Below are 11843 nucleotides of genomic sequence, written 5' to 3' on the forward strand. Positions count from 1 at the left end.
GTTGTAGGTGTGGCGTTTCCACTGTTCCTTCATTTGCTTGCAACACACTCGACATTCACCACAGTTCATTTGCCTCTTGCCACACGAGTTGCAGTTATTTTGCTGCCATATAAGTTTCGCTTTTCGCTATCCTTATGGCATTTGCTACGCTGCCCTGCTGCATGTTGCTGTTGTTGGCGTGCATATGTATTTGCAGCTGTTGTTGTTTTTCTTGGGCCGCAGCCAAAGTGTGTCTTTCATTTGAAATTCAAATTTTTCGGCAGTTACTCGTGCCCACCACTGTAATTTTGATTGTTGTTAGTGGCATTAGACGGAAGTCGCCGTGGGCCGAACACGAGTGCAGCATTGATTTTGCCAAAGAACAGTGTGTCTTTTCTACTAAAATTTAACGCGAAATGGAAAATGCGGCCAGTTTGTTTGCAGTTCTGTTAAGATTTAGGAAAACAATATTTTCGAAGATTTTGAAGAGGACATACACACTGCCTAGAATTTTGCTTTATTATTAAAAGAGGTTTGCAATATGTTTGGAAAATGATTTTGGGCAAGTGACCTGCCAACTCGACCACTTTTGGCAATGATTGAGGCTTATGTTAGCAATAACGCGCTAAATATTCTCTTTAAGGGATTACATGGGTTACCTCGGGTAAAAACAGCCTTTTTTCCAACAATTTCTTCTCATTAATTATTTTATTATAATTTTTTATTGTTACAAACATACACTATTAACAAAGAAATTGTGAAATTTTTGGGAAAAAATATTTTAAACTCGGCCATTGCGACGCTATTTCTGGTGACCTATCACAAAAAAAAAAAATTAAAATTGAATTTTTTGTAAACATTTTTACAAAAAAATGAAAATGTCGCGACATTTTTTTTTTTTTAATTATAATTGAAAAAAGCCTTCATCCAAGTCTTTAAGAAGTGTATCTCAAAGAACTGTGTAAAATTTTATGAAGATCGGTTGAATAGTTCTCGCGAAATCTGGCCAACCTACTTCAAAAACACAGTTTCGAGAAAACACGTTTAAAGACGGCCCACTTAGTCTAGCTAGCCTCGAGTGCACAAGTTCTCAAAGCTGTCTCTCCGAAACTATTACTCGGATCAACTTGAATATTTATGATAATATTTTAGAGGTAGAATTTAAAACTATATCGATCTTTTCTCCGTAGATCAGCGACTTTACGTAACCCCGCAAAAATTTGTCTAGCAGTTTAAATCGTACGATCTTGAAGACTACACCATATGTTCGCGGCACAAGATAATGCACTGAACAAAAGCTTTCTTCATTAAATCGATTGCTTCGTTGGCTGTATGCCATGTACCTWCGTCTTGTTGAAACCAAATATCGTCCACATCAACATCGACCAATTCTGTCACGAAAAAGTCATTACTCATGCCTCAATAGTGTTTACCAATGACTGTAACGTTATGGCCGSCTTCACTTTTGAAGAAATGTGGACCAAAACATCCCTCTGGCTATGGAGCACTCCAAACAGAGACTTTCTGAGAATGTAACGGCGTCTCAAAAATGGCTTGTGGATTAAGATTAYTCCAAATATGACCATATTGTTTATTAACGTACCGATTCAAAGAAAAATTAGCTTCATCGCTGAACAAAGTTGTCTTGTAAAATTCGGTTGAGGGGCCAACTCATTCACAGAACGTTATCTCGTGATGAACGTACGATTTCAATCCGTGCACGAGTTGGGTTTTTAAACCCTCAAATCAAGATCTTTCCGCGAAATCTTTTTTGTCTACGACGCGATAAGTTTGTCTGACGATTTTTACTATAAAAAAATAATTGAACAAATTTGTTTGAAATTTTGTGTTCCAGTAGAATTACGGCTAAGGAATCAATAAAAAATCGAAACTGGCTTGCATAGTCTCCTTTATCACCAACGCAAGGGTTTAAGTGACATAAAAYATTCAGTGAAGTTGTYGAAAACTWGTGCTTTATGCATAGTTATGAGTCGTAGATCTGWCATCATCACCCCYGTTMAWGTTAATAATATCGATAAAGTTAATGAAACAGTCTTTGAAAATSGTGTTRGCTTCTGAGATTTATTACAGGACCTGAATTTTATGCAAAACCGACTTCGGGTAGTGGTTTCAAAAGAKGTGCTTKAAAACGCAGCTRAAAACCTTACATCATCAAACTTATAATTACTAGTGAAGAGACATGGATTTATGAACATGACGTCGAACCTGTCCAACAATCAAGCAAATGGCGCTTCAAAAATGAATCGAAAACAAAAATTAAAGTTCGCTGAAGGCCATCCTTGTCGACGTTTATAACAATATGGATTCAGAAGGAGCTTATTTCGAAGGCGATAATAAAAATTTGTATTAAAATACGTGAAAATATAGTTATTTTAACAGTCCGGGTCATATTTGATCAGAGAGTTTAAGCCTTCGGTTTCCAAAAAAAAAAAACGAAAAAGAAACTGCCAGTTTTGAATTGCCAAGATAGTTTTATACTTAACGTCTTAAACTGTTTTTCGAACGCACACTCTCTTGTCCTAAGAGGTGATAACAACAGACGGACCCACTTGTACAAATATTTACAGCCTCCATATCTAAAAAAACATGCCTAGTGTTTGTGGTTTTCAGAGTTTATTTAGTCYAATTGGACAATTTCGTAAGCCTTCAACTAAAGAAAGCACTTGTGGTCTCACAACTCGCAAATATGGCATCCTCTATTTTAGCGGCAGAATTCTACCGAGTTGACAGTCCTTAGCCGGATTAAAAAATCCGGGTCCGTTCCGGTTACTTACATCCGACTGTCGGGTGAACGGAACAAAATTCTACCGCTACAACAACAACAAACCATGTTCAGTCTTGAGACCAAGATAAGATTWAAAAAAAAACGTAAAATTGTCAAAAGTTGCCACCTGTCTAAATTTACTTTTACAAAACGCGAACACTAAAAACAAAAACATTAAAGCTTTATGGAGCGTTGCCACAGCAAATCAATTAATTAAACTGATTTTTATCCTAAAAAAATTTCTTCACCAACTTCWGCGAACCTTAACCACTGTGCAATCTTTGAAAGGGCAGCAGACCGTTAACTTTTTTCATATTTTTTTTTTATTTTTTTATTTCTTTTATTCGTTCCCTCGGGGGAGTTGTGAGTTTTGAGTTTCTCGATCAGCACGATGTCCATTTCCACAGCCAAAAAGTGATTTTAGTTTACCGTTTTTCTATTTTGTTTGCAATTTGTTGTATGTGTTGTGTGGGTGAGTGTTTTTTCTCTGGTGATTTTGCAAGCAACTTTTTTCCCTTTCACAAACCAGTCTACAGTTACCAGTGTTGCCTTTTACTTCTATTGCATTGTTACCTCTTTGTGTGTAAGTGTGCCTGGTGGTGTGTGTTTGGTTGCGAAATTTTGTGATTTGCGATTTTCCACTTTCCGAGTTCAATGGACGATTGTGTGCAACTCACTTGGGGCATGCCACATGCATAATGTTGGGCATATGCAATACTTGAACACGGCATGCGTGGGAGTAAAAGTTACGTGTTCCGCGTATGCGATTGCAAGGCATCAATGTGTGATGGACTGTATGACGAAATGAATATAATACGAGCGTTGAAATCCAGAGACGTGTCTGTTGACAACAACTCGTACGAATTGAAATACAGGAAGTGAGGATTTGTATTAAAATAGTAGGAAAATCAAAGACTAGTAAGAAAACACAATAAAGTATTATGCTACATGATAAGTTTCGTAAGTTTTTAGTACCGCCGGTGATTTTAGTGTGTTCCCAAAGATGGTGTATGAGAACTAGGAAGGATTTTTAAACCGATTTCATCTTTGGGCAACAAACTTCTGTAACAACACCAAAAAAAACCACTCGCAAATAAAAAGTTTTTTCATAYGAGAAATTAGCTCTGCTTCATCAGTTTGTATGGCAGCTATATTCTATAGTGAAGCGATCCGAAAAATATATTARAAGATTGTACATTTTTCTTGGAAATTTGTAGGATGTAAATGCTGTGAAGATATCTCGTTCAATAGAAGATTGGAGATTCCAAGTGGAGCCCGGTCTTACTCCATCTGGTCTGTCCAACGGAGTGGAGGGCTATCTCTTCCTCTTCTTTCCCATATACTGCGTCGAATACTCTCAAAGGTGGAGTGTTTTTATCCATTCCGACTACATGACCTAGTAGCAGGCGTAGCCACTATCTCTTAATTCACTGAACTCACAGCTGATTTCGACGTTGCCAATGCGTAAAGACCATAAATCTTCCTCAGAACCTTTCTCTCGAAAGCCACTCCCACTCATCAGATGTTGTCATCGTCTGTGTCTCAGCACCATATAAAAGGACGGGTATGATGAGTGACTTGTACAATTTGGTCTTTGTTTATCTATACTGTCTATTTTACTTTTCAATTGCCTATTCAGCCAAAASTTATTTTGCKTTGAATTTCGAGGTTGACGTTGTTGTTAGTGTTAAGGCAGGTCTCAAAATAGAGGAAATTATCTACGACTTCGAAGTTATGACTGTCAATAGTGACAGTCGCGAGTACGACGACTGTTTGTTTGAAGACAATATTTCGTCTTGCCTTCGTTCACCACATACTACACATATTTACTCCGCTTCCTTATTCTGTCTGGAGAAAGCAGATCTAACGGTGTGGTTGTTAAGGCCAATGAAATCGATATCGTCGGCGTATTAGTTTCTCCAGCAATAGATTGAGAAAGTCACAAAATAGGTAGTCTCCTTGTCTGGTATCGAACGGCTCGAAGAGGCTCTTTTTGGCTTTTGATGTTGGCTTTTTGGTTAGCTGTGTAGTATTAGTCTTGCGGGGTACCAAATTCCGACTTTGCTGCATAAAGGCAGATCCTTTTCGTRCTGTCAAAAACTTCTTTAAAGTGGACGAAGGGTGGTGCGTATCGATCCTCTTTTTATGGGCCTTTTCCAAGATTTGGCACATGGTGAATATCTGCACAGTTGTTGATTTTCCAATCCTAAAGTCACTCTGATTAGGTCCAATCAGTTTGTTGACAATGATCTTTTATCTTTCACACAATGCTATCGATAGAAACGCAAATTGTAGGGAGCACACCAAAATTCCAATTGTCGGGTATGCTTTCGTCTGACCAAATTCTGCAATTCCTCTATTATTCRCCACCGTGTTTGAATAGCTCCCCCGGCAATCCACCAGCCTCCGCCGTTTTGTTGTTCTTCAGATGGGTAATTGCTATTCGAACTTCTTCATGGTCGGACAATGGAACGGCCGGTCAGCGATTTGGGAATAGTGTTCACCATCTCTTGGTGTTATGCTTTCACTACCATTCAGCAGTTTAGAGAAGTGTTCCCTCCATAATTTCAGTATGCTCTGGGCATCAGTCACCAGATCAGCGCTGGGGGTTCCACAAGAGTATGTCTTCTGTTAGTCGCTCTATTTTTTCAAAAACTTTTCGAGCATTACATGTTGGCGAGCTTGTCAAGCTCTTCGTACCCACGCATTTTGGTCTCTCTCTATGAGATTTGTATGTTTGTTTCTATGAAAATAGCGAAGGAGTTCTCGATTTTTCACAAAGCCAAAGTTAACCACTAGGAAGTTAAAGTAATCATTGGATTGAGCTATTCGACTGATTTCTGAGCTTCGTTCGCGTGCATGTGTAGTTTACTTAATAAGATGTATATCTTTAACTTTATTGGACGCTTCTTYTTATATATGTATGTACTTTGTACAACCATACAAAAAGACTTGTGTTTCATTAGAGATCTCACATTGCATTCCTATCATAGCAGAGTAGCCGTGAAAAAAAAAAAAATAGCTGTGCAGCAAATACGAAACTCCGCTCAGCGGTCATTCTATCGATTTCTTGTTAACGAAGCTGTCCAACTTACATATAACACATATATTTGTTTTGCTATAAAAATTTTCCCAGGCTCAATTACGGACAGGAAAAATTGCACAGAATTATAGTTGAATGGGCATCAACARACATATAGTATATGCGTATTGGTCAGGGAACTATGTTATGCGAACGTACGTAGCTTTTCATATACTTATACATATAACATGAGAGTTAAACATACCCTGTAGGACATATCTCCTATTATTGAGGTGTATATGGTAGTTCAAGAAAATTTTCACAACTGTAATCTAATTTTAATAATTAAATAATTTTGAGGTTCACCAAGTAAACGCGAAGATTTGAGTTTGGTTTGAAACTCTTGTAGAAACCAGTTCACTCACCAAGCAATCGGAAAGGCTTACCAAATCGAATTTGATTTACATTCTATCGATAAATAGTTTTCTCCGACAATGGTTTAAAAATCTGATCTTAAGAGAGTGCAAGTTTATACTTAATGGCCTATTCCGGAAACTGAAACTACAGAGGCAACTTTCGTTTAGCTTCACAGTTTGCAAAATTCCTCTTGCAGAAATTTCATTTATAGTATTACAAACTAGTGAGAAGCGATACAGAAGAGAGCTTTTAAAATTAGTTTAAATTTTAACGCTCCAAATTTCGAAAAAATAGAAGAAATCATTTATTGTGTGAATCCTGAGTGTCATTGCGCATACCAAACACATCAAAATGGCATCAACTCAACCATCAACCAGTGATTTGCGATTTTCCTACTGGATATTGTGTTTCCATTCGCGCAAGAGTCTGCCTTCGCTGTTGCGAGTTTTGCTTTTTCCGTGGTTTACCTTAAATAGTAAATTTGCCACTTAAGTGGGATTTACTACAGCTGCAACAGCAATAATGCTGAAAAGTACCCCAAGGAAAAGTTTGATGGGCAAAGCTGATATGCTACTTTGTGGCACGAATTAAGTAGCAGCGCAGGCGGCATGCACGCGTACACGTGGCTGTGGCTGGTTTATGGAATTAAYAGTGAAGGAATATCGCTGCAGGAAAAATCAGTAAATATGTATGTATATGCCGCGAGTGGGTTTTACTTTAAATGTTGTTTCCATATTTTGCCAAGTTTAAAAATCATGAAATGATGAGGAGAGGAAACTCATGAGAAACTAATGCTGGATGCTTTCTGAGCTGACTAAACAACAGTTTACACTTTTGGTAATGTTGTCCCTTGGCAAAAAAATCTAGTGGTCAACATGCTGCTTCCGCCGCAGAGTGCACTCTAGTGTGAGACCAAGTTAGTAGAACATATTAATCGTCTCTATCTCCGAGTCCGAGGAGTCCGAGTCTCATAAATGGAACGATGGTCGTCTTTGAGGGGTTGATATTCAGCCCAACTCCGCTACAACATCCCTTAACTAGACCTAGTAGCCTTTGTACGATATCGCAGAGAGTGTCCTCAAACTTTCCTCCAGCTATGATAACAATGCCATCCCATGACAGCGGATTCCACTGTTAGTTGGGCTGATTGAGTTTGACTTCATTTACTATTCGGACAACAAGCAGTATTAATCGTGACGATGTTTCAGACTAAACAATGAAGATATCTTTCGTTTTTCTTAGCTTGGTTGATTTTAGAGAGTGTTTAGAAAAGTACAAAAATTATCCGTTTTTCTTCAAAACGCAACATTGATATAAGATTCAAAAAAAATAAACTTAAGCCAAAGCAGATTAATTTCGAAATTGCCTCTATAAAAGGGCAAAATAATCGCATAAATGCATATGTGTGCGTAAAACAATTGCTACGCTTGCTATCTTTGATCTGTCATTAGTCACCTGTCACRATGACAATTAACATCCATTGCAGCGTATGCATACAACAATAAAAATAACGATAACTTAGCGGCAAGAAAAGCAATTGGAAGAAAGCAACGTCTACGTGAATTATTACACATCAATATCAATAACTAGCGAGAGCGCACGCGCTGCGGATCTAAAGCAAACGCATAAGACGGAAGATGAGAATATTGCGGAAGAAAAATGAAAAGTGAAAATTAATGGTGGAAAATAAATCACGTTCATGTATTAGCACATTGCTAACGGATATGCAGTAATACATGAGCGAGTTAGTGTTTCGCAGCTTTCCCCTGCAGCGGACAGTGCGTATGAGTAACATTTACTACAGGTACTTCCGTGTGTACTTCCGTATGTCCATTGATATATGAATATCTATGTAGTAGTAAACTTACATGAAGTGGTTAGCACTTTGCCAATTGATTAATTAGGTTTTATTTATAAACACGAATCTCACTTGCTAATTGGAAACGGGAATAATGATAATGATTGGAATATGGAGAGTTGAATTAGTTGATTGGAAAGAAGAAATTGCCGTTGTTGTACTTATATAACGCCTTGAATATCAATTATCGTATAAAAGTAAAATTTTAATAAATCAAGAATTCGAATTTGTCTAAGTAATTAATGTAATTAATATTATATTATGAATTAAACTRGCCTACTGATTTTGTTCTAGAGAGAATATTTTCATATATCCACTGAGACAATCCTCTTGCTTCAAGAATGATCACCGACTTATCAGTGTTTTGTGTGGAATAATCGTGGCATTCGCAGGTTCATTTCGAAAGAAATTTTATGAATATCGTTACAACTTTTTAGTTAATCTTCGTCTAATTGGTGGAAGCAAACCTGGCGAACAGGAAAAAAGTTTTCCAAACCTGTTGTTGGGGATTCGAAAAACTTATTTTCTATCATTTTGCGTTTCCAAACTTTTTTATACTCTCGCAACAAAGTTGCTAAAGAGAGTATTATAGTTTTGTTCACATAACGGTTGTTTGTAAGTCCTAAAACTAAAAGAGTCAGATATAGGGTTATATATACCAAAGTGATCAGGGTGACGAGTAGAGTTGAAATCCGGATGTCYGTCYGTCCGTCTGTCCGTCTGTCCGTCCGTCCGTGCAAGCTGTAACTTGAGTAAAAATTGAGATATCATGATGAAAAATTGTACACGTATTTCTTGACTCCATAAGAAGTTTAAGTTCGAAGATGGGCAAAATCGGCCCACTGCCACGCCCACAAAATGGCGGAAACCGTAAACCTATAAAGTGTCATAACTAAGCCATAAATAGAGATATTAAAATGAAATTTGGCACAAAGGATCGCATTAGGGAGGGGCATATTTGGACGTAATTTTTTGGAAAAGTGGGCGTGGCCCCGCCCCTACTAACTTTTTCGTACATATCTCGAAAACTACTATAGCTATGTCAACCAAACTGTATAGAGTCGCTTCTTTTAGGCATTTCCATATACAGTTCAAAAATGGAAGAAGTTGGACAATAACCACGCCCTCCTCCCATACAAAGGTTATGTTGAAAATCACTAAAAGTGCGTTAACCGACTAACATAAAACGTCAGAAACACTAAATTTTACGGAAGAAATATCAGAAGGAAGCTGCATCCAGGTTTTTTTTTTTTTGTAAATTGAAAATGGGCGTGGCGTCGCCCACTTATGGACCAAAAACCATATCTCAGGAAGTACTCGACCGATTTCAATGAAATTCGGTATATAATATTTTTTTGACGCCCTGATGACATGTACCAAATATGGGTGAAATCGGTTCACAACCACGCCTGAAATCTCGATTATCACTTTATCATGCGAGAGTRTAAAATGTTCGGTGACACCCGAACTTAGCCCTTCCTTACYTGTTTTTCAATCATTTTGTRAAAATTTCCAGGGTACTTTGAAGTTAATTCAGAAACAATAGTAATATGACTATAGACTAGATCACTTCGAAGCTTTTTAAGGACATTTTGTGGATTATTTTGGAAAGAATAATTTTTAAACAGCCAAGATCAAATTTGACCCGGACTCGTTCATATAAACTGCGCGCATAAACCAAATCGAAAAAAATAAGTTTCATCTTTAACTATCAATCAGTGTGAGTTAAGCAGTTATTTACAACGCGAAAGGTTTTTTTTGGCGGAGAGACAGGTGTAAAAAAAGTGACGCATACTGGTGACATTGATCCCGACTCTCCTGGTGGTCTGAAAAACAAAAATCAAAAGAAATTAGTAATCAGTAAGGATGCTGTTATAATCGCTACCTCAGTGAACACGAAAAAATTTTTTTATTAAATAATTAAAATAATTTTAATTTTTAAAAATCCTTTGGAGATATGTTCTTAAGGGTCCAAACTTTAAGTATATGAAAAAAAATCGAACTTTTCAAAATTCTAGAATAGAATACCCCCTTAAAGAGTGAYTAAAGTTTTTTATTCGACGGTTAAACAGCATTCTGTAAGTTTTAACATCAATTGCTCTGCAAAGAAGAGCTATTTCTTCGCCTAAATGTTATCAAATTCTATTGAAAAAAACAATTTTTTCCAAATCACCGTTTCGATGCTCGATGATATATTTTATTTTTTTTTATAAGTATTAAATTTGAATTTAAAATTGATTTTATTTTTTTTATAATCAACTAACTGCAACATTAAACACTCGTGTGCACTCCAATTACAGATCAGCAATTTGCCATAGCGGACTCCAATTCCAACAGCGTTACGAAATCATTTGTGCCGTGCAAAGTTTGTGGCGACAAGGCGTCCGGCTACCATTATGGTGTAACCTCGTGCGAGGGTTGTAAGGTAAGACGCACACACACACACACACACACACACACAAGACACAAACACACACAAACAATTGAAAAAGAAAAACAACCAAAAACCAAAAAATATTATTTTTCTATTTTTTTGATTTTAAATTAATTCCGATTTACTATTAATTTTGCAGGGTTTCTTTCGTCGCAGCATACAAAAACAAATCGAGTATCGTTGCCTGCGTGATGGTAAATGTCTGGTGATACGTTTGAATCGAAATCGTTGCCAATATTGTCGCTTTAAGAAATGCCTCTCGGCGGGCATGAGTCGAGACTGTAAGTAAAATCGAAAAAAAAAAAAAATCAATTTTAAAATAATACATTTTCAATTGTATATTTGTGCATTTTGTCTGCCATAATATTAAGTTTATATATTGCCCTTGCCTCCCCTGCACGCCTCGCGCAGTTGCTTGCGCAGGCGCCGCGAGCGATCACATTTTTCATTTATATATCTTCGATTCTCAAATAACCGCGCCGCACCACGCTCACCTACTGTCTGCCACCCGCTTCCGCCCACACGTCACTTGGTCCATCTGTCCGTTCACTTTTCCGCCGTTCGTTCRCTCGGTCGCCTGCCTGTTTGTTTGGCTGGCGCGCTGCAAAGAGTCAAATGGAGTCAAGCAACTGTCACAAGGTGACAAAAGTGCATGACGGCGTCGTTGTTGGCGGAAAATTACCTATTGGAAAATCGTGCCAAAGCACCRACATATCAACGAGCAACGAGTATCAACAACAAAACAAGCAAAGAAATATTAAATAAGAAATCCATTAAAATGTCACAAGCTCTTATTTACAGTCGCCTATTTCAATTCAAACAACAACACCAAAAATATTTATTTTATAAATCCTTTGATGTCGTAAATTAAAGTTTCAGCTTGTACCATTTTGTCTTAGCTTTGTCAATGATAACTTTATTAGCCAACATTTTTGACATATGCAATACCTCTTCTTGTCTGAGAGGTATATAATCGTACGTAACCTTACTTTAATGGTAGAAATTCCAAAAATGTGCTTAACACAGTAGCTTTATTTTTTATACGCCTTATAATGTGCTGCCACATGTTTGCAATTTTTGGGTTAAAAGTGTGAAATAAGTAATGATATTCGTACGTTTGTTGTATAATATGCTGGGGAAAAAACTGAAAGAAATTTCTAAAAAATTAAAAAAACAAAAAAATAAAAATATAAAAAAAAATTTTAAATTATGAAAAAAGTTTTGAAAAAAACTTATGAAAAATATGAAAAAAATTCTACAACAAATTAGAAATATATATCATAAGATATCAGACAACAAGAATGAAATGAGAAACTAACTAAAATTTTGGATTTGAATTTTCGCTAAT

At 36.9% G+C, this 11843-nt stretch overlaps 1 protein-coding gene across 3 annotated transcripts in view; it reads left to right on the top strand.

Annotated features, from left to right (window-relative positions):
- LOC108968390 (ecdysone-induced protein 78C) overlaps nucleotides 1-11843 on the top strand; it is a gene marked incomplete at its 5' end in the record, with an annotated part of 168647 nt that overhangs the window by 12392 nt on the left and 144412 nt on the right. For all 3 annotated transcript variants that reach the window (XM_018932409.1, XM_018932411.1, XM_018932410.1), the window contains 2 exon segments: nucleotides 10362-10486; nucleotides 10635-10776. In XM_018932409.1, the coding sequence (XP_018787954.1) occupies nucleotides 10362-10486; nucleotides 10635-10776 (267 nt within the window).

Source organism: Bactrocera latifrons, unplaced genomic scaffold (assembly GCF_001853355.1).
Source record: "Bactrocera latifrons isolate USDA-ARS-PBARC rearing strain unplaced genomic scaffold, ASM185335v1 scaffold_213, whole genome shotgun sequence".
In the NCBI taxonomy this organism is placed as follows: Eukaryota; Metazoa; Arthropoda; class Insecta; order Diptera; family Tephritidae; genus Bactrocera; species Bactrocera latifrons.